The following is a 24,318-nucleotide window of genomic DNA, read 5'->3' as shown; positions in this document are numbered from 1 at the left end:
ATCCATTGTGAAAGAACATGCAAATTGCACTCCCCTTCTGTGCTTTCACAGTTTGTACTTCTACTTCTGTGTGAAAAATATTAAGTTTCAACAGTCAGAATTAATTCTTCTTTGGTTCTAAGTCACACAAGAAAGCTCAGACAAAAATATCCACTGAACTCCATTCACAACAGCATGTTAACACAAACAGAATTGATAATCCCTACTGTTTATTCTGCTGGCATGAAGTTGGTTTTATCCAATTAGAGTATCCAACCAGGAAACTCGGTCATCTGTGAGGACTGGGAGGAGCACGCAGTTCTGCCTCTGTGGGGCCATGCTCACAGGTGCAGGCAGGGACTCGCATGCTGTGTGCTTTGTCCCTGTCCTCTCTGAAGGGTTTAACATTTTTCTACCCAATATATTAGAAAGTTCTTTTGTAAGGAAGCTTTCCTTACAAACATGTCTTCTATGGTATTCTTTGATCCAAGATAGGATATTATGGTCTGAAGACATAGAATAACTGATTGGGAAAGCAACCTGGAAGAGAGGGTAGACTCAAATGGTAGTAGCTAATGGACATGGTTTGCCCAGGGGCCCACTACAAGCAGAGCATCACAGGCATCTCTACTGTTCAGTGTGTTTATCACTAATATGCAGGAGGTAAGACAGGTTTTCAGCTAATACCAAACTGGGACAAGCAGTGGATACACCCAAGTGCAGGGCCACATAAAGAGCCAGGCTCTTCACAACAGTACAAGCTGGCATAACAAGACTACCAACATAAATTGAAACAAGACACGTTTCATCTCAAAAGAAAGAAAAACTTTTTCCTTTTTCACCTTTAGGGCAGTTAAACAGAGTAACAGGCTACCCAAGAGGTTGCACAGTTTCTGTCCCTGGGTGCTTGCAAGGTCCTACTTTTTAGACACCCAAGCAACCTGATTTCATGTCACAGATGTTGCTGCTAGGAGTGGGAAGTTGGAATAGAGATCTCCTGAGGTCCCCCCCAATTGGAATTATTCTAAGACTCTATGAAAAACTAAAAAAAATTTTAAAACATACATAATTAAGATACTAAGTAGCAATTTTTAAAAAATAGAATTTTAATTTTAAATAGTGTCATTAAATTCATGGCCGAGATCTTAAGCCTAATGTCGGAGATAGAGAAATCTAAATGCCAATAGCAGTATCTTAACATCCTCAGCCACAGTCCTGCAAACCAGCTTCCTTTTGAATGCATACACACTTGGGTATGTGGTTGAACAAAACTGGTTTTCACAAATGGAGGGATAGATAATGTAGCCTGGGCAAACAACAAAAAAACTTCAAAAAAATTTTAGTGCCAATCCTGTAAACATGTATACTTACAATTTTAGGCATGGAGCTATGCCACTCAGAATAGAGAAACACAGAGATAAACAGACTGATGTGCACTGACCCATGCCTTGACAAAGTATTCCAAAACTGTGATTTTCTAAATGTTCCATTTGAAAATATCATAAGCCATTGTATTTTAGGCAGGAAACAATTTACCTATGCTTAGATTCGGGAGCAAAAATTCACTTCATGGAGAAACTTAAATAAGATTTCTACATTCGTAGCTAATAAATTTCAGTTACAGATGGGAATCTACTGAGTTAGTTTGATGGCAGCTCAGCCAAACCTCACTGGAAAGAAGTAAAAAGTAGAATCCCAATCCACTCATTAATGAGGTAAAAACCCCTTAAAATAATGATTTAAACACTAGGATTTAAATTCTTATCCAGGACTTCTTATTCTTGGAGTCCAATGGACTATTTTAGAGGACGATCCTTGAAAATTGAAGAAATTTGATAAGATAAAGAAAGAAGAAAGTTTCCATTCTACTGAAAAATATTAAGCGGATGTAAATGCTTGAATGGATCCTTGCCCTTTTCCTTCAGCTGACTACAAAGATGCTTATCTTAAGAATCAAATATTTTGGACTTTTGGAAACAGAAGTGGAAAAAATTTTCCAAAATAAATCCCGTAGCACACCAAATGCCCTCCTCAATCTCAAAAAAATAGTATTTCCAGGAATTCAGCTGAACCAAGGTACTTTCTGTTCTCTCTCAAGCGCTTCTTTTGTCTATTGTACTGAAACATGCCTCCTGCTTAGTGTTCTCATTTTTCCCTATGACTCAAATCAATCTGTTCAAAAGAAATCCTCTGAAGTCTTTATTAGTTTGCTTAAAAATCAGACTTCAAGGACCTTATTTTTTATAAAAATTGTGTGCTTTACCTTTATAGTAAGTTCAGCTATTTATTTATGTTTCTGTGCCCTATTTCCTTTTACATTCTCCTGGTCTATCAAAGACCAAGCTCCCCTCTAAAACTTCATTTGTATGCCTGGCTTCTGCCTATTCCACACAGACCCTGGAAGCCTTTCACAAGGTATGGAGTATTTTCAGCTCCCTGTGAAATCAAAGGCGGCTCAAGGCAATCAGCAGCTCACATTCACCATTTCATCACGCTCCTGATGACTGTAATGACACTGCAGCTAATGCAGACTGCCTGTAATTCATGAACAGTCTGAGCATCAGCGCCACCGTTCCTCACTTTGTAATGTTTGCAGAGCAATAACCACATAAGTCTGAAAATGTTATTTAACTCTTCATAACATTTTCAAGAGACAGGATTCTCAGGGGGATAACAATTTAGTCCTCAAATATGAAGTAATGAGAAACGATTACGATAGCATTTGAAAAGCAAAATGCTATTAAGGGCAAATTGCATGGTCTGACTATTGTCCATTAATGTCTAAAAAGAACAAAAATGAAGATTCACTCTTTGCTGTTGGAATCCTGTAACTGGCATAAACTTAGAAATTTATACCCATGCCTCTATTTTTTATTAGAGACATCATAATTTCTTCAATTTACATTTTAATTCAAAGTTCTCAATAAATGCCCACATTAAACAATACTTAAATATAGGCATTGTACCCTTAAAGCTACAGACTATTTAAATCAGAGTAAATAAGTAGGAGTTTAAAGGGAGTTAGCTATGATGTGAAAAAAGCAGAGCAGGGGGAATTTAGCCTCAAGTTACCTTGTGAAAAAAGTACTGGATGGATTTTAAATCCTCCTCCATTCTTCAGCCTTTGTGGAAGCTGTTCAAAATGGTAGCCATCAAGGTAGAAGTAAACCTTCAGTGTTTGCCGGCTTCCTTCTGCTTGGTATGTGATTGGTAAATCTAAAAATACAGTCAGTGTTACAATTTGATTGTAAACAACAACACGTTCTTTTCCAGAAACTCTTGCACCCAAAATTCATGCAGTTAGATAAAACAATCACTGCAGACACACTATTCAGTATTTTTCATTACACATTGTTTCCACAGATAAGTCTCCAAGTTGAAAACAGTAACAACAAGACACAGTGACTTGCATTAGTATTATTATTACATAGGGGTTTTTACTGTCTGCATAAATTACATTGTACCTAAATGGTAAAGATTCCAAAGGAACATTTTTCACTACTTATGGTAATAAGAAAAAGACTTCTTTTCTCTTATTAATTATGCAGAATCATAACTGAAAAAATAATTTTCTAGTTCTTGACTACTGTAAGCATCGTCAGTGACTGTGGTGGCAGCATTTAAACCAAAAGAAAATGCAGAATTCATTACAATCCTTGAACACGCGGACTTCCTGTGTATTAGCACAGACACCTCAGTTGAAAGCTCCTGCAATATGAACAGTTCATGACATAGGTACAGCATTAACTCCCCATTAGGAGGCCCTCCTGTAACTGCATTTCCATGGTGTTACCCAGTGTAGCAGGGCTTCTTTTTAAAACACTCTGAGCAGGGGCCTTACTTGAACCAAACCAAAATAACTACAGCCTTACACAAGCTAAATCCTACCTATCAGCCCTGTGCTACTGAATTCTCCCAAGCACAGGCAGCTTTGTGGAGTAGCTTTGTGTCTTCTGGTTTTGGTTATTGCAGAAGTTGTCTCCCGTGTGGTCTTAATCCAGCAAAGGAATTGTTTCAGAAGGGCTTGATGTGAAGCAGACATGCTTTCCTCCCTTCCCAGGGGACTTACGAGACAGGAAAAAAATGAGGCCTTTTTGCTCACTAAACAAAGTTCACTTCAGGAAAATATCTACTGGCTGAACACATATTAATAAAGGAATGGCTGAAAATGAGCAAAGGGTATGAACAGCAGACCACAAAGACAGTCCTTTCTTGCTGAGTTGGGCGAGTTTTGGGAAGAAGGGTTCAGGACCCTGACGATCTGCAGCAGCAGGTCTCAGAGCAAGCTTCTTGCCCACTTTAAAGCCATCCTCATAGCATCTGCCATGCCCTTTCAACGAACTCTTCAAAGAGTTATTTATTTTTCACACGACAAAATGAAATGGGGTTTATGCTTCTCCATCTCATATCGGTGCATTTCTCTACCAAGACCTTCAAGCTATTTTTACACGTTTCTTCAATAACAGCTGGGTCTTTCAGGGACTTTCCTGATGCAGTCACATACTCCCAATGGAAAGTTCAGCTAAGCAAACAATTTTGCCCCCAAGGTTACCGACATTGTCAGATAATGATCCTGCATTGTCACCAGTGATACCTGTATTTTAGGACATCTAAGAATATCAGGAGAGCTATACATTAACTTAGTCTCCATAATTCCAAATTATGCAAGATTTCCCTGTGGGAGGTGATGTTCTAGGAATAAAAAATGTTACAAAACCAGTAAAGCCCAGATATTAATTACTCACTTGCAACTAGTGGTTCTGGCTCTGATTGTCTGAAATAGAAAGTAACTTTTTCCAAGTCAAACAATGCAACCAATGTATCTTCTAGCATAGCTTGCTCATCAGCCTAAAAAAGGCAAAATAAAAATTGGAAAGGTCATTTCAGCCAGATGTTTTCCCTACCAGAAATAATACAAGAGAGCAGGACATAAAATTAACTACAGAATGTTGCACAACATTTCACTGCTGCAGTGCATAACCTATTTAACTCCTAGATGAGGTAAATATCTTCATTTCTATTGGCACTTTCCCTTTCATTACTAGTTAAAGATTATCAAAATTCATGTTATCACTTCACACAGTAAATTAACAGGTAATTTATAGCTACCATTATTTCTCATGTCTTTTAATCAAATAATTCTGTCATTATTCTGTAAGACACCAGAGTTTAGCACCTTGTCTAGCTCATAAAGCAACAGAAGGGAAATGTGAAAACTATATTCTTCTTTTTAGCAATTTTCTTCTAAAAATTCCATAACTTTAGGACTTCACTTACGAGCAACATATAACAATTTATTGTGTCCACTCTAAGCACCAATAATTGAACCAGAAGCTCAGAGAAAGTACAGCTCAGGGTGACTTGCACCTTCAACTACGAAACTCTAGACACAAATCAAGTACATAGATGTGCCAATAGTCTGATTTTCACCTACAGCTCACTTTGCGTGCCCCTGAGCTAAAGAGATAGTTGAAGAGATCCAGGATTTCTCAAGACACTTAAGTGAATCTTTAAAAAGGAAAATAGTAATCTAAAATTATGGTTGAGTTAGATATGCAGAGCAATTACAGCCAAAATCAATAATCACTTAAAGTAATTCTATTCTTTACAAAGCCCTCGCCTGGCACTTTAGATTAGCAAGAGCCAAAAGGAAATCTGAGCCATGTATTTTTCCCCCCTCTAAGAACTGAAACAGTAGGATGGCAAAGAATAATAAAGAGCTGCCCATAAATTGACCATAAATTATACTTCACAGAATGATAGAACAGAACAAAAAAAACCCATGATTTTCCCTGATCTATATGGTGAAATAGCCTCCCCCCTTGTACTTATGAAAAAGCAAATCTGCTAGAAATATCTTGTCTCCTGGTTCAATCCATAAAGTCTATGGACAGAGTGATTTTGTCAGCAGAATAGTCTGAATACCATAGAGCAGCGTGGGAAACCCTTGCACAACTGCTCATTCTTTACTGAACTCTGGCCATAATGAGTGTAACTTCCTTCAAATATCCTTGTTTAAAATAACATGGATCATTTGTAAGCCAAATAGTGCTGAGAAGGTATTGAAAAAGCTGCCTTTAAATACGTTTCCCTTGGTTAAGAACTTTTAGACAGAAAAGACTGAACTTTATTTTCAATTGGACAACGCATACTGCTGATATCTGATAATGTGGAAATAGGTACGTAGCACACATTTTCACTACAAAGGAAATCACTACAATCTTGAAAGAAAATATATAATTATTCAGTGCTGTAAAGACAACAGTTGCTTTGTGATAACATGACCACAAAGCACATGGAAAAACATAAGGCAGGCACCAATGGAATTAACTCTTGTACTCTAAGTATTGCACCACCCAAACATGTTGGTGCTACACATTGTCAAAAAGCATTAAGACTGAGTCCAAGCTTCCTGGATAGTGCCTTCTTCACATGCTCCTCGTGTGGATAAAGAGTTCCCCTGTTTCTCTGAGGCCCTGATTTTATCTGTTTGTAAGCTGCACACACTGTCCTGACAGGCCCATGCAAACCCATGTACCTCAACTGCCTGTGAGGTAGTTGGTCACGCTGGCTTAAGGCAGTGCTCTCCAGCAAGAGCACAGACTAAGACTTTATGATTGTAATTTAGAAATACATTTCTTTTTATTGGTTTCTTCTGCTTCTAAAGTTTCTTATGTCAACTTGTCAGCAACTTGCTGCTGAGACAGACAAGGAGAGGAAAGAACACCTCTGATACTAAGAACATCATCTGTTATTTACATGGAGTTTTATTTTTACTGAACAGCTCCAGAGGTAAAGACTGTCATGGAGCAGGCTATGCAGACTGTTTAACGGTTCCTCTGGTCAGCAGGAACCAGTCTAGTGTGAGAAGCATCTTAAATAGCTAAAGAAGCACTTTGGATAACTGAGGATTAAGGGACTACAAAGCCATGTCCCATTTTTAATTGTTTCTTAAGCCATGGCTCTTTGCCAAAGCCTTGTGAAGAAACAGGCGATTTCCAATTACTCTGAAAGGCTACAAGGATTTTCCATATGACAGGAGCAAAACAGACCAGCATGTTTATTCCTTCAACTACTACAGACCTATAGTTTTTTAGGGGGAAGGGTGATAAAATTAACTAAACCAGGTGTTTTACTTATCGTGTATTGTTGCTTATTGCAAAATGAAGCTCTACTTATCACCTAATACTATATTCAATCCCCGGGAACAGCTACAATAGCAATGGGGAGTCAAGGCTAAACTCACTATCTGCTAACTCCAAGCCAACAGAATACTTTACGGACAACATATTTCCCAAATCATAACCAAGCATTTCCCAAACCTGTAATTATCTGAATTGCACCTTTTCCAAACAGCAGGTAACTAAGTACCAAGCTAAGCGCAAAGGTCACAGGAAATCAGATTTACATCTAAGACTGTTTAATCACATCCCTGGTTCAGGGAATGAAAAGTGGCTGCGACCAGGCATGACACATGAGGAGTCTTACCAGGTTTGGAGAGAGCAGGGACTGGAAATGAAGAAGAAGACCCGCACTGGCTATCTGCTCCAACCACCTTCTGCTGGCCTCCAGAGTCTCCATTTCATACTCTTTGTTGTTGTCAAACATCTGATTTAAAGCCACCATTAGCTGCTCTGAAAACGCGCAGACTGTGGCCACCAGGCTCTGACAGAAGACCATGTCTCGCCTCAGTTGTATCTCGCTATCTGTGATGTGCAAAAGCCAAAAGAGAAAAAGCAAAATTAAGCAGATTAGTTAACAGCAAAGAAATTAGTCTGGAATTTTTTTCTTTGTCTAAAACCCACGTCATTTTAATGTCAAGCAGATTAAAAGTTTACAGTCTAATGTTATCCCTAGTTGACAGTACTCCACCAAATCTGGCATTTTCCTCTTTAAAATATTATGTTCTAATACTAAAATTACATATTTATACATAATTAAAATCTGGAATTTAAAGTATTTCTTCATAAACAATGTACATTTCTCTCATAGATTTTAATGTACATGCCAGAAATTCTATGTACTTTTGATGTCACAGGACAATGGATGAGAGTCAGATCTCTTTGCTGCAATGTGAGAGCAAGCTGGGCCCACAAAATTTACCTTCCACTAGAAAGCAAGGATAGTCAGAAGCTCTTAACATGACTGCATCATCTGGTCGACTCCACAGCTACCAGCTGGGGAGGGCAGATGAAGACTGCTGGAAAGCACAATATTGCTCCCAGAACACAATCCAAATAAAATATATATGAATATGAATCTATAAAATAAGTACAGAACAGCATCACATATCCAGGAAACAGCAGAGATTTATGGTGTCAGGAAAGTCCACAACTGGTCTGTAGGTAGATGGCTATGGAACATTAGCAGCTCATTTAAATTAGGGACTAGCTAACCTGCCATTTTATTCTGAAGGGCACAAGCATTAGATTAGCTAAAGGTCAAAAGAATTAGAAAGGGAAACATATTCTCAAAAAAGAACAAAACTGTGACAATAAATATTCAGTGCTTCCTTCTTCTCTTTTCTAAAGGTCTTCAACTAATTTTATCATTATAAGCTGTTAAGCAAACATCAGTCACAATGGTACAGGTAGACTTAATCTTTTTCAGAGCAAGAGAAGCAGATCAGGTGATACAGAGGTCTTTCCAAAGCCTAAAATATTTGTCTTTGCTACTAGATTCCTCTGCCTCTAAGAGGCTTAGGTCTTTTTCCAACTTTTCTATGGAGCTGACAAGAATTCTGATGACTGGATATGTCAGCAGAAATTATTCGGTACTCACAAAGTTATTACCAAATTTTAAAATGTGCTTTTTTGGACTCCAAATATTTCTCAAAGTAACCTCATTCTGTCTATTTTCCTCTGAGATCTTCTTCAGTCTTCTCCTCAGCTATTGATAATAGTGAACACTCTTTTGCTATCATATCTATTCTATTTGCCAGTTTCTCAGAACCTTGGGAATATTTTCCATAAATGGTCAAATCACTATTATTTATGCACTGTGACTCAACGTGGGTTTTTTTTTTTTTTTTTGGACTATTCAAATCAACCTCTCTGTCTTTTTGAAGTTGTGCAAATCCAGTACAGACAGAATTTTCATCTCTAAAAACTACACGCATCTCCAGCTTCAAAAATCCCACTGGCTTCTCCATGGTCAAAAACTTTCCAGTGTTACAGCAGTGCTCAGGATTTAAGCCCAACGCACATTGTTTCCTCACTTTGCTGAACTTTATCTCTTTCTCTCTAACAGCAGCTGACTTCCTCTGTATTTCCTGCTTCTGAAGCAGCCCTCTATTGTCTTAAACACATTTCTAAATCTCATTTAATACTACTTGAACATCAGATACTGAATACAAGAGCACTTTGGGGTCCATTTACAAAAATATTTTTATACAAAATAAACTAGAGAATATACCAACTTACAAAACAACATAAATAGGGAAAACTGCTTCTAAAAAATCAAGTCTAGGATATTTTCTCAACTCATTCCTTATTTTAGGATAACTGAGGAATTACCAAAAACTTTTCTAATATTTTGAAGAAATCTGACAAAAGAAAGGTTATATTCCCCTTTATAAAATTGTTCTTGTGTGTCATAACAAAAATAATGAAATAATGCATTCATGTAGTGCTGCAAGATTGTTAAAATAATGAGCTGCCTACTTGAACACATACAAACTGTAGGGAAACTTGTGCCATAGATACTATTTCTTAGATACCGATTCACTGACATTTATTTCGCAGACACATGCCCCTATTTCATGCCTTTGAAGCTGTATGCTATATGGCATGATAGTAGAATACAGAGAAAAATCAGAGTCCTTCCAGAAAGGAGGAATTTAAATATTCTCTAAAAAGAGATAACGGAAACACATGGGTTAAAATAGCAACACAAATCTGGAAGCAGATGGGAATAAAAAGAAAAACAGCAAATAAGAAAACGCCCAAAGAAGAAAGGCAGCTGAGACACTGTGCAAAAGCTGAGTCTTTAGTACTTACTTCATCTGCCAAGATCTAGAGTAAATGACCAGCTAAGGTATTTTGCATTAAGAAAGAAAAAAAAAAAAAAAGTGCAGTGTTTGTTAAAAATATCTGGAATTGTGTTCTTCAGGAATCCTTACTATAAACAGTGGGATGAAGTTGCGGATTATCAGGTTTTACCATATCTGAAGTTTTTCTCCTTAATGTAAACACAGTATTTCTGTTCAAAAGCAAAAATGATCTTAAACCATCCACATTCAGTTCTCTCCCTCCCAAAGCAAGCAAAATTACCTGTATATTCTAGAAGTGCCAAGAGTATTCGTGCCTTCACCTCTTAAAGAAAAAGAAGAAAACATTTTGAGGTCATGGTTAAAAGTGTTTTCATCAACATAATGCATTTGCAGTTTCTCATTTTATACCAGCTTAACTCCAACTTCTTGTAGGCAGTCCTGATTCATACCTACAAAACAACTCAACTCATACCTACAAAACAAGTCTCAACTTCAACTTTAGTTGTACATACAACTTGATAAAAATTGATAATAATCAAAAGCACCATCACTGAAAAAGACACATGAAAAGGCAACTACTATCTCAGAGTACCTGTGTACCAGCTGGTCAGAGCAAGAATTCCAGTCTCAAAACTTTGAAAAACAAGACCAGCTTTCATTGATTCCCACACTACCCCAATTCTTTCTTCTACGTTTCTTGTACTCTTTTGTTCATACCGAAAAATCTCAAATTATCCTCATTTTAATGTAGGCCAAAGTATTTAGGCAAAACACAACAACATTTTCACTTTACTCCCAGCCTTCAGGGTTTTATTTTGCTTCAAAAATTTATTTTCATTTAACAATCTATGAAGTAAAAAAGTACGAATTTTTTTTTTAAATCTTAATTTACACTGGCAAGCATGCGGGTTTGTATCTCTTTACACTTCCCCCCCCTACCTTTTATGTTTTTCTTGGAGGTGGCTGCTTTCCAAAGGCTGCAAGGCAGGCTGAAGGAAATGCACTTTATGTACCAGAGCACAAATTTAAACGTGTTAACCAGTGCTGCAGGCACTGCAGGTTAAAAATCTCCCATAACCTTAGAGAGTGCCAAATATTTAGCACATCAGTTGTCCTACAGGTACTGCCTAGAGGAACACAACACTACTCCACATGCCTTCACATCTTTCCAAACCTTCTTTCACACCCCCAAGTTTCTCTGCAGTCCTATTCAAAGCCCTGCTCAGTGCCCAAGCAGAGCTGAAATTGGCTATATGAACAATATGATAATTTGATGTGTTTCCCCCTACACTGCTACTGCCACATTGTCTCAAATACAAACACCCAGACATTTTAAATTACTAATTATTCCTGAAAATTCCTGGTGCTAGGTCTTTGCCTTAGCCTTCTGTCTTTTGAAAAAAAAACCACAACAACTTAGAGAGATTAGTAACTTGGCATCTTGGAGCCCAAACATAACTTGGTAAGTGAAAATACAGTGTAGGGAAACGCAGCTTTTCTCTGAATAACTTAGATACAACGAGGCTATTACTTGCAGCTTGTTTTACGTACGATTTGTTGGATCTCTGAATTTAAAAGAATTTGAGGTATCTATAAATAATGATTTCCTGCTTATGGGGAAATCACAGGACACTGCAACTCTCTTTTATCACTGCTATAAGTATTTTCTGCTTCAAAATATACCCACAGGCAAAAGACTGTTTTTAGATTATTTGTCTACTTACCTGGGGTTAGATGTGAACCTTGGATGTCAATCACTTGCTTTTCAACAAATAAAAAATGCTATGGAAGTTCTCACTCCTTCTTGCTACATGTTGTATGGAAAAGAATAATTCCCTAGCAATTTCTCTTAGATTCTGATTTGTAATGCAAGATGCTTTCAGGTTCTTTTATTTTTAAACATTCTTTTGTACTTTATTAAAAAAAAACACGTTATTCTGCTATTCTGATATTTGTCATGAAAGGCTAGATTTTTGTTTTGTTTTTCACATCTGAAAATATTTCAAAAAGACTGAGGTTTTGCACTGCATGGTTTATGATTTAAATTGACATACTTTTTTTATACCTTCAGTAACTGAAAGGCTCCTTCAGACCTCACTCCTAATTTAAATTAAAATACATGCGAACTTTCTCAATTGCATCGTATGTCCTGTTTAAACTTAAAATTACAGTGCTAGAAGAACAACTGCAGTTCCTCATGTAGTTACATGACTAGCTGGCTAGAAATCTGGCTTTCTCCACAACATCTCTTCTTTTGATCAAAAATCTTACCTATTTTTCCTTTGGGAAAAAGCAACGACAGAAATGTCTCAATCTCTTTGTTTACGCCCTTCTATTGTTGAGTCCCTTTCTTTCCATCCATCTCGTTCATTTTTCTGGTTCCTGCTCCACAGTCTTTTCCTCCTGTGCTTTCTGATTCTCATGTTATATATCCCACACAGATTCACAACCACGTACCTACATTATTCTTCCTCTATTTGGTGGCTGTCCAACTCCTGCCCTGACTACTGCCCTCTCCACCAAAATCAGGTACTTCACCTTCAAAGATCTGCCTGTGCCAGCAACTTATCTTTAGCTTTACTGGGTTAACAATTTATTAGGCCCAGTCAATCCAAGAAGTAACTTCATTCTTTTCTTAATTACTTAGCTCCAGATAAATCCTCCTAGAACCTGCATACTACTTCAGAAAATTTCAATTCTAGCAACTAGATTAGCCTTCTAGGGCTGCCCTTTACCATAACCATTGAAAATTTTTCTTTAATGATCTGGTAAGGCAAATGAAATGAGACAAAGCAATCTCTGGCTATATTTCAATTTTACTGTCAAGGAAGGTTTGGTTATGTTTTTTTCTGGGGTTTTTTTTGTGTTTCTTTTTTAATCTGTGCAAAGCTTCATGGATTTTTTTAATAGTACTCCCAATTCCAACACTAATAAACAGAAAACTGACAGACCACAGCAGTCATCCTCAAGGCATTCTGAGTTTTCCCATTTCTTCATATTTATTAAACAAAGTAAATAAAAGTAATCTTAGTATCTAGGACTTAAAACATCTCATCTTTATGAGGCTGCCATGTCTCCTGCTTTAATGCACTAATCAATCTAATCTAACAGATTCTGCAATGCAACAGAACAATGAATAAAAAATTACAATATCCTGTGACACTTTTATAAAAAGAAAAATGAGTCAGTTTTCAGTAAGGAGATGAATTTATTGTATTCATCCTTACTTTACCATTGAGCAATAAAGTTTAAGTATGTTTATAACAACTGGAGGTTTTAATTACACTCCCCCCCCCCCCCCCCCCACAGTGAGTGAAGTTGAATCCGTGGTCTCCTTTGACTACTTCCTCTTAGAAGAGAAAAATATATCTGCTTTCCTCAATTACTGAAATACTGCCTTTCACTTAAAAAAACCCAGGAAGATTCTTCTAAAACCCCGCAACATTTCTCAACTTGTTCCCGTAAGCCCAACTAAACAGTCATATTAGGTGGCGTCTTTTGGGTTTTTTCCTAAATCAGGTGAATAAGAGAAGAAATGGGGACATGACTCTCTGCACCATGTGTTAGGTTTTCAGCCATAAATAGCTCGGGGCAGTACTAGTGGTTCTCCTAGATATCCAGACCAGCTGTGAACACAGTGTATGATGGCAAGACAGGAAGGAAGAAACCAAGAAATGAAGATGCAAAGGCAAAATTTAGCTGTTAAAAACATTATTAACTCTGCTTCTTGTTCATCTGATTTCAGTAAAATCCAGCTGCTGGTTGCATCTCAATACTGAGCTGAGTATAGTAAAAAATAATTTTTATATTACAGAGAGCCAGCAAGTCATTTGGACCTTGATGAACTCTCCCACAAAACTTTGAATAATCTCAGCTCAGTATTGAGGGTACATGACCAATGTTAAAATGGGTTAGGTCTGCTAATTCTCTTCTTGGGCAAACAAGTTACGTGAAAATGGTCTGGTAAGCTTAGCTTCTGAAAAGGGGTAAGGAAGGACTGTTCAAGACACATTTCCATTCCTCCTCAACTTTGAAAGAAACACTGATTAATACTTGAAACTGATTTGGTTTAGGCTGAAGAAGGACCTGTAGAAAAAAAAGGATTCAAAACTATTTATTAATTTTTCACTCAGTGACAGCCACCGTTAAACTAAAATAAGTATTCTTAGTATTGGACAGTCAACCCACCCTGTTTGACTCCAAGAAGGAGATATTTATGTTATTGTTTTTATAATTTTCTAACCCAGGGTCTGAAAATACGATGTATCTCAATTCAGAAATGCCAATTCAGAAAGGGAGGAGTTTGTTTGCTTTGGCTGTCTGGTTTTTGAAAGTTCATCATAATAAAACTTATCACAGAGTTCTTTCCCACTGATCTGATATTTAACAGTTTCTTTAAGGGACATCGTGGAAATTAGCCCACAAACAGAAGAAGCTAAACACACACACATGAATCATTTAAAGCTAGACCTAAGTTTTTGTTCCCACGTAGACTCCTAGTACAAGCATTTTTTTAGAAATAATCTTACTCATTATTTCTGTTTCTTTATCAAGCAGCACAGGAAATAAAGCAGAAATTACAGGCAAGATACTCTGAAGGGGAAAGGCTAGTTAACTTTCTTATGAAGAAGGGGGGAAAGCATAAAACCTCAGCTCACATTGTCACTTGGTGGTGAAGAGGAGCAGAGTACTTGGTAACTTCTATACAGTGGTGGAAGGGAGGCAGAGGAGGAGGAGTGATAGCATCAGCTGGGATGGATTAAGTGAAAACCATGGCTTTATAGCAGAAGGAGGCATAATGACTCCAGAAAAGCACAGAGAAGACCAAGATACAGAACAAAAGCCGCAGAGTCTTCATCTTTCCAGTTAAGACAGTGAAAAAAAAAATAGTTTAATTTCAATAAAAGCCTCATTTTGGTGTATCAGTCCCATGAACTTCTGTGACAAATCAGTCAAGCCCACTGGACTTCAGTAGCAACTGAAATAACCTACCACATACAACACATGGTTCCTTTGTTTTCAGTTGTCAGAAGACTGTTTTCTCTGCAGCATCTAAAGCCAATAGGGTAAGCACAAGACAGCTGAGATAAACTCCACTAACCTTGTTACTAGGAGTACAAAAAAGTCCTGTAGACTACACTGTCTTCCACAGATCTTGCCTAGAAGCAGCAGGAAGCAGTTGTATCTCTCCCCTTCCCTCTGTATCATTAATGAAGTGCTTATTTATGAACATGTTGTTCTTACTAACCTTCAACAAATTTTCTGATATTCTGGGCAAGGCTCCGGACACTGCTGGGGAGGTTCCAAGGGTCTTGCTTGATGTGGAGTCGTAGCCTCTTTGGACAGTTGAGCTTTGGTTCCATCTCTTGCTGAAACTCTAAGCAGGGACAAAAATAGTATTTTTTTGCTTAAGCCTCCTAAGAAAGCCATAGTAAGACATTGTTTTTTCCTAAATGTTTTCACTGATCAAGGAACTGGCAACTTAACTCTAGTTAAAGCTACGGTGACAGGTCTAACAGTCATAAGCTCCCTACTTAAGTCTAAGGAGAGCATGAGTGTGAGAGTGTGAGGACAGAAACGTGATTCTTTCTGAACCAGGTACATAACACAGAAAGTGCATGGCAAGTGGGACCCTGGAACTTTTACAGGCAAAATTGTTTCAATCATAAAATTAAATTTAAACTGAAATTACTCACTGAAAACAAAACAAAACAACCCAAAACAAACTAAAAAAATCCACAAAAAAAAGGAAGGGAAATAAAAGACAAAAAAAAAAGAAAAAAATTCTTTCATGCAAATTCATTTAGCTGGTAGTAATTCAGGCTTCATAAAACCTCTTAATTGGGATAAAAACCACCCTCTGGCCACCTAAAATCTGTATTCTTTGCCAAAAGGTATGTGTAGGATCAATATATCTTGCCATTGTTATTAATAAAACATTCTGTTTCCCATTTAACTTTTTTCTTTTTTTAAACTCAGTCTACTGAAAGAAGTCCTTTCTATTTTTTATCACATATGACTACCACCAGATGCCTATATATACCCTTAGACTTAAGCAAACATACAAGTGATAGTAGAGTGTCTGAATTTACATACAGGATATTTGTTTTTAAGCAATCAGTAATACTTACATAATTATATATTTGGCATAAATATTGCTTTGACTATAAGTCACAAATTATAAATCAACTTGAAACATTATGTAACTACAAAAATAATAAAAATCTGGTATTAGTCATAAAATAGATCAGGAATGGCTTCAGTAGTTGTTACAAAATGTACTAAAACCACCTGAAATATAAAAAAACCTGCTTCTTGCTTCAAAAACCTCAGCAATACAGTAGTCAATTCAGAGTTTTCAATTTAGTTGACTTTGAAATTTTTTCCTACATTATGCAATAAAATGCAAGAAGCCAGTTTTCAACTAAGAATTAAGATCTATTTAACACGAACTTCAACAATCAGTTATTGCAGAATATACCCAGATTAAGCAAAATCAGTTCTTTAACACCAGCTCAAGGAGTGGACAGCCATTTCCATGTACCCTTCAGGCTGCCTTTCCATCCTCATAGCTAGAATTAAATGCTACCTTGGAGGCCTCGTCCCGGTGTGAAGTATTTCGTCTGCTCAAAGGCCCTCATCACAGCTGGTCCTTTCAAAAGATTGACGATTGAATCGACCTGTTGGGATCGAGGTTCTGTGAGAAAGATGTTTTCTACAGCAACAATTAGAAATTCTTTCTGTAAGAAATGTGGGCTACTGACAAGGGACTTTGGATTCTTTCTTACCTAATGGCTCTAGTTAAAGTAACAAACTAGAAAACTTTGGACTAAACTTAAGGACCTGTTTAATTTGCAGTTTTGGATTATTTACAGAAAACTGAGGGAAAATGAGTAAATACATGCCATCCCAGTAAACAGTGGGAAGCAAAATTAAAAAGAAGTATTTTCTAAAGACATCTTAGCTCAAACACAGACATCCGTATCAAAGCCAAAAAAAATAATCTCATACTTGACCAAAAAGATGCTCCAAGCAGCTATGGAGCTTGTCCTGTTTATCATGGGAGATTCGAACACTTATGGGAAGCTCATCACCTGAAAAATATTTTAAAATGACAAACTGTTTAGAAGCTTCAGCATGTTTTCCAAAACTTTTGCATCTTAGCTAATCTGCTTTGCACACAGACTGATGCTTACACTGTCAGGACTATAGTAACTGCTCTCCCTACATATTTTGCATTTATTACTCATTTGATAATACAGAAATAGCTCTTAAAGAAAGGACCATATTCAAAACCCGACTGGTCATGGTTCTGGAAGACCTACTCTAGATGAGCCTGCTTGAGGAGGGGACTAGACCAGATCATCCCAAAAGGTCCCTTCAAACCTCAACCATTCTGTGACCAGAACACACAATTCTTCTCTTCTGGAGAACATACTAAACTCCAGACTAAATGGGTAAGTAGTGTAAACCCAATGCAGCAGACCACAAAGTCACCAAAATGCATTCACCGTAAAGTTTTTACAAGGACCGTACAGATAAATGACAGTCTTAATGTTCTTACTAGTTACACGGTTCTGAGATTTTAGTAATTCAGCAAAAATACAGCATCCAAATCCTGTATTTGATATGAAGCTTTCAGTAGCACATACCACATCATTTCCTAGGAAAAGTGCAAAGGAGAAGGACTCTCTTAGGTCACTGCCCAGACACTTGCTCTCTCAGACAACATCACGAACTTTCAAAAATATTGAAATACTGAGCTTAAAAATGGTTCTCCTCCTTGAGGCTGAAGTGACAAACAAGCAGTAGCCACTTGATAATTTATAATCCAAATTTATTCAAGGTTAATCTAGACTCATTTTTCTTATGTCAGTGAAACACTTTAACAGCACTTTTCTTTCATCTATTTTTTTTAGCTCCTTTAGATGTCCTTACAACCATTATACCTCTTCATAGGATTTTAACTGCCACGGAGCACAGCGCCCAAGAGCCCTGAACTGGAGCTAGCCAGGTTAACTTTGAAACCAGGTGAAAATTAAGTCACCAGAGAGTGTGAGTTTCACTGAGCAGCAGTATTTTTCATCTAAAGCACTGTATCTGTGCTTGGCTAGCAAAGACATACTCTTTAGGCACCTCAGCTGTTACTTCAGCTTGATGCTGCACAAGAGTATATCAGCTCATTTTTATCTGACGATACAGACCCTGGGTCTCCTCTTTTATTAACAATTCACTATGTTCTTCATTGTTTACTCTGTCTTTGCTTAGCTTTATAAGAATGTATCATTTCTGGAAATGAATTCTGTCTTATTCACATTACTCTTCATTATTCACAAGGTATCTCAGATACCTTGCATAATGTCTTAATACTTTTGTGTTCCAACATAAAATATCTCTCCTGGTACAACAAGCAATAAAAGTTTGCCTTCTCTATGGTCAATCCTCACTGGTGGGTCATATTCATGCTCAGATTTTTCTTTTCCTAAATCATCCCCAAATGATAAACTCCCAGCTTAGAGCAAGTATTTTTTATTACAAGTCCCTGAGTATATGACCTCCTTCTCCATGCAGTTAAATTCCATCCCATTCCTATTAGCAGCTGCATTTACTTAAATCCAATTTGTCATGGCACAAACAAGAATGTGCTTCTATGTGGTCTCACATTCCTTCCTACAAACATACACAGCCATATCCTGCTGTCTAGCTGCTGACACAGGCTAGGAGAGCATTTCACACTCACCTAAAATGCTCCTTACCCTGTGCAACACAATGCACTGTCAAGACATGAAAGACATGGAAAGCAGTGACTCCAGGAGCTCTAATACAGTCTATTCACAGAGATAATGGAATGTTGGCTGTCTTTTACAGAAGGATTCTTAAGTGCAGCACTAGCTAGGCAGAAGCAAAATTATGCACTTCTATTACTATGGAGGATGCAATTTTTAAAGCAAAAACAATAAAACTGCCAGGCAAATGAAAAGAATAAAATTGAATAAAAGGAAGAGATGACAGATGACAGATAAATGAATTTTCTAAACATACCTGAATCCATTTCATCACTGTGAAAATAAGAACTGCACTGACTGCTACAAATGCTGGTGAAAGAGGCAATGGAGTTCCTATTGCTGTTGCAGTCACTTAAAAATAAAACACAAAATAAAAAAATAAATAAAGCTATGTCCTTTAACACAGGCTCTGTAAAAAAAAGTTATGGAAATTCTTTCCCTTTTCCCATTCTAAATTTAATGATGATGTGTAATTCTTTATACACAATAAAGATCCTTGTGCTTAGGCTTTCATTTAATTTGCAATCCTGGTAGGACTCAGAAGACTGGATTCCCAAAATAGATGCTTCAATTATCTCCTTTCACCTTACCTGTGAAAAAGTATTTCCAGAATAGTAATACAGACTTTCAATGCAAAACAACCAACTTTTCTTACATGAGTGGCAGTTTTGAATCTGTGGCCTCAAATGTTTTAGCTACTTCCCATTTTCTCCTGGTGCATAGCTAATACAAACATTGAGTCTTTACAACTTGCATAACAGAGTCTTACAATGGGTTTACAAGAGATTTGATTCATTTGAGTAACACCAAAACTCAAATTACAAACTATTTTCCTTGTCAGCCAAAATAGTTCATGATCCCATCTCTTACAGCTGTTCATTTTTTTAGAGATGTATAGACATTTACATCTGTAGCTTCAGTCAAAACTTCTATGCATACGAAATTTCACCCACATTGGTCTAATAAGGAGGTTTTGGATTTAAATTTGTATTTTTTTTCTGCTCTTTTCTCTCAAAAGCGATTTGTTCTGTACAGAAAATACATGAAGAAATATACCTCCTCCTGCAACAAAACAAGAGTAAAACAGATTTTTGTACTAAAAATCCTATGAAGACCTACTCGAATTCAAAGCCTTTGGAGTTATTTAGCCATATGAAAATCATTTTGTTTCAATGCAGGAAATGCTTAAGAAATTATCCAGCAGAGGGAGTCTTAAAAACCCAAGCGAATGCAAGATAATGTAAAAGTGTACCTAAGGGATGCTTACACATAATGATATGGTCTTGTTTTATGATTTGGGTGTACCCATTCACCAAGATTAACATATCCATTCTTAAAATAACACTGCAGTTACACATGTGCTCCTTATTTGTTTTCTTTATTTGTGTAAATACAGAAGTGACTTTTCACTAATTTAGGCAGAGTGATTTTCCTGGCTAAGGTACATGTTTTGGACCTGCAGTCAACGAGGTAAGTGAATGAGTTAAACTTTTAAATGAAGCAATATGACATGATTACTATCATAACCATTAAGTAGATGAAAAGACATCAGTAACATCATGTTCCTAATAGGGGGTGAGCAGTCCCAAGGAGTATTAAAAATTTCTGGCTGGATATTAAGAAATGTGTTCTAACTAACTCTATTCACTTATTAAAGTCTCCAAAGGGGAGATGAAGGTTAATTAAAACTGGGTTGTGCAAAGCATGAGAAAATAAAACAAAGGAAAATGAGAAACAGATTAGATGTATTTGCTGTATCATTCTGCATTATTATGTTGTATTGTAAAGTTTAGAAGAAGAACCTACACAAAATGAGAGCATTATTATGGCTGAAATTAGCCAAACAGTTCCAGTAATAGCCACTGCGGCATTATGAGAGCTGGAGATTTTAAGTATTGACTAATATAATTATTTAAGCAAAGAAACAAAACATTCTAGTCTCACTCCAACACTTGTCCTTAATGCAAAAGTTATATGATTATTCTGCATATGGAACCATAGGTTTTATTATTCCTACACAGCCAGAATGGACTATAAATGACTGGAATCAGAATAAAGAAAATGTTTTAACAAAGAGACGCTCATGTCCCGCGTCACACCTTCCTTCTCCATATACAAATCCTGTGCCAACTGGGAAACCTCCCAACAGGGGCAAGGACACATCAGAGGAGCAGCTCCTGAACAGTCAGTTTGACACATCATGAACATGCAGGAAACTCTAAACGCACTTCTGCTGGAACAAGAACTTTGCTTGTGTGTCCACCATGGTAAGAACAAGATGAACTTAATTTGTGCAAATTATCTCTGCATTTATATCTGTATGGTTCTCTTTCTACTCTGATGAAGAGTTCATATCTACCAGGCTGCAAGAATCAAATACAGCTTAGGAAAGAGATCTCATCAACACAGGGTTCTGTAGAAAAATGATGAACCTAATGAGATTCTAATTCCTGAGCACAATAATGAACTATGATACTGAACAAATAATGAACCCTCATTTTACTTGCAGCTAAAATTTAAATTTAGTTTTTATACCATATGTAGTTAACCAATTCTCTCTCAGTAAGGCAGTATAATCTATATAAGAACTATACTTGCTATAATTACTCCTTCCTTTTCAAAATTCTTCGTATTCTCATTCACAGTAAACATGATGCATTACAAATTCTAGAGGTGAGTTGATGCTACAGCATTTAGAGTGAAAGCAGGTGAGGAATATATGTTGATAAACAGTATATTTTTCTTTAGATCAGGAAGAATGGTGGCTCTATCATCTTGCTTTCCATGGTAGATGTTTGGTTTGTTGTTGGAGACATAATATGAGAAGTTATTTCTGGTTTTTATAAGACAGGTAATCTAAAGTAAAATTTTACATCTCTGGTTGTGATATCCTATGCAAGTTTGGGCAATCGATCTAATAACTAAACTGTACTCATAAGACTTTATTTTACACATCTTGAGGCTAGTCATTCCTCCATTACTAATATCAGAATCATCATATACTAACAGTCTTCATAACCACTTGATAGTCTACAAACTTCCATATTTGATTCAGTTGAAAAATAAAAATATTATTAATAAAGTTACCTGTAAGAATCCCTGTTACTGATGGTATCATGGCCAGAATCTTCTTGTTCATCACCTGTTACACTGAAACAGACTTTCTTCCCATTCCTTTCACCCTTTTCATTATCACTGTCTGCTGGTATTAAAGGCTCAGGCGTTTTACGTTCTGATTTGGGAGAATATGTTATTGAAGAAAGAAGGCTGTGAAACAAAAATAAAAGGCAAATTCATGTTTTTCGAAAGTGAGCTAGCAACAGGATAACATTTCTCATCACTATCCTCCAACTATTATTATATAGTATGCGAAGGGAATATCTTAATTCAGTCAATATCTATTTGAAACAAGGAAAGGAAGTGACACATTCTGTTGTTAAATAGTCTAACAGTGAAACCCATTAACCTTACCAAATACTCAATTATGTATGAAAGCAATGATTCCTACTGGAGAAGAATTACAGCACATTCTTGGACACTTGGGGTCAAACTGCATATTAACATAACTATTTTTACACATGAATCCTGTACTTCTCAGCACAAATCAAGAAAACAAACCAAAGAAACTGTATGTCTGTGAAAAGCATGTATTTTCCCAGTTACTGCTGTACAAGACATGCCAGTGTGCATCACAAAGTATTCTACTAGGGCATTTTAAAGATCTTTATTAACATCTCTGTGTACTTCCTGACATTCAAAGTGTCTACGCCTTTGTCACTAGTAAAACTGATGATTAATATACAAACGTCTGTGATGAGCACAAAAGTGACATCCAGCCAAGAAGAGAGAACAGTGCAGATTGCTACTTTTAGAACATGCACAAATACTGGCAGCAAAAATTTCCTATTCTTGGGTGATTAATTCATACTGAGATGTTCTAATTTATTTTCAAGATCAGAACAGAAATAATGGGCAATTGTCCTTTAATTCCTATTGCTCAAACAGTCCATTAAAATCACATTTTCAAATTAGGATTTGGATTTCAAAAGCAGCATTTTTCTTGCAAAAACTACCTGCTAATTACCTGAAATCAGGATCCTGAGACTGAACTAAGCTTTTTTCCCCCCTTAAACTAGTTAGATATAGTAGCAGGGTTTATTGAAGGAGCTGTCAGAATGATCAACTGGCAAACTTTCTACCAAGTACATGGTAGGATTCAAACACGTTAGATCTTCTTGTTACACAAAATTCTTACTACTGAAGGGAATAGACACATTTATCCCATGTATAGTTAAAGATACTGATCTGAACTGCAACTAGAATATAGAAAAATTATACTAAAGGTATAATTTCACTGGAATTTAAACCCACTCATCCACTAGACTGACATCTTTTAGACTACGTGATGCCTTAGCACTTCTTATCAGTAGGAAATCACAACTGAGTTCTTTCCAATCATTTAAGTCACTGGTAAGCATGATTCCATGAGCACAGGAAGAGATAGGGCCCATATTTTACATTAGTGTTCAGTGTTGATCTCGAGCTACAGCATATGTGGTTTTGAACTTGTCCTAAAACAAATGTGTTATGGAAGTGGAAACCTTAGGAAATCAGTTCTTCATACCTGTAAAACTTATTTTCTGAATAAAAAGTATGTAAGGGGTTCAAAAAAGGACTAGACAAATTCATGGCAGATCATTCTAACAATGCTCTTAAACCAAAATGTCCATTCCAAGACCACCGTGTAGCTCTGGCTGCTGAAAGATGAGATAAGGACAAGGATTAAATCTACATTTTTGGTTGTTCTTGTGTTCCCGCTATCATCCACTTAAAAATAAAAATGGGAGGTTCATTGTAGTAACTTCTTGGGGATTTTGTTGTTGCAAGAAAATAATCAAGAGTAAGAAACAAGCATAATGAACTGCAATTTCAGCTCCTGAAAATATCTTCTCCTGAGCAATTATTTGTCAAGACACAGACAGACTATTATATCCTCTTCTTTTATGTGACTATTTACTCACTGCTGCCAAGAGCTCAGTAAAAGACTGATTAAGGTAGCTGGATCTTTTCCTAAGGGGGCTTTTCCATTTCTCTCAGCAGGCAGGCTCTTTTTCTAAGGAAAATTTTTTTGCTGAATTACCATGAACGAAAGATGGAACTTTGGATTACCAAGTTCTGGAGCTGGTAGTTACTGAGGTCACTGACATGCTCTTAAAAACTCAGACCAGGGAGTTTAAAATACACAACTCAAAACCTGGATGCGTCCCCTCCCCAATAATCGTGCTTAAATATTCTTTGTTTTTTTCTTCTTAAACACAACACATGCACAATACATCTTCTCTGGAGATGGACCTACCCCCAAACAAAATTACCTTACATGTCTAGCTCTCAAAGGAGAAACACAAGTGAATACAAACCAACAGAGAGAGAGTCTCTATGAAGAATATTTCCATGAAACAGGGAAATTTAAATCTCAAAAAATCCTGTGGAATTACTCTTATGTGCAACCCAAGTCAACACAACCGTAACATGGTTGACTAGCATGTTGACTAACATGCTATG

General features: G+C 36.7%; 1 protein-coding gene across 2 annotated transcripts in view; it reads right to left on the bottom strand.

Annotated features, from left to right (window-relative positions):
- Nucleotides 1-24,318, bottom strand: part of PREX2 (phosphatidylinositol-3,4,5-trisphosphate dependent Rac exchange factor 2) — a 171,273-nt gene that overhangs the window by 44,408 nt on the left and 102,547 nt on the right. For both annotated transcript variants that reach the window (XM_032127109.1, XM_032127117.1), the window contains exons 27-35: nucleotides 21,844-22,023; nucleotides 19,013-19,107; nucleotides 16,982-17,064; nucleotides 16,560-16,650; nucleotides 15,219-15,347; nucleotides 10,251-10,292; nucleotides 7,468-7,685; nucleotides 4,725-4,827; nucleotides 3,052-3,195 (exon numbers count right to left, since the gene is read on the bottom strand). In XM_032127109.1, coding sequence (XP_031983000.1) covers nucleotides 3,052-3,195; nucleotides 4,725-4,827; nucleotides 7,468-7,685; nucleotides 10,251-10,292; nucleotides 15,219-15,347; nucleotides 16,560-16,650; nucleotides 16,982-17,064; nucleotides 19,013-19,107; nucleotides 21,844-22,023 — 1,085 coding nt within the window. The remainder of the gene's footprint in view (nucleotides 1-3,051; nucleotides 3,196-4,724; nucleotides 4,828-7,467; nucleotides 7,686-10,250; nucleotides 10,293-15,218; nucleotides 15,348-16,559; nucleotides 16,651-16,981; nucleotides 17,065-19,012; nucleotides 19,108-21,843; nucleotides 22,024-24,318) is intronic.

The sequence above is a fragment of the Corvus moneduloides genome, chromosome 1, assembly GCF_009650955.1.
Source record: "Corvus moneduloides isolate bCorMon1 chromosome 1, bCorMon1.pri, whole genome shotgun sequence".
Taxonomy (NCBI): domain Eukaryota; kingdom Metazoa; phylum Chordata; class Aves; order Passeriformes; family Corvidae; genus Corvus; species Corvus moneduloides.
The sequence above is the reverse complement of the archived record's forward strand: the minus strand, read 5'-3'. Positions and strand labels throughout refer to the sequence as shown.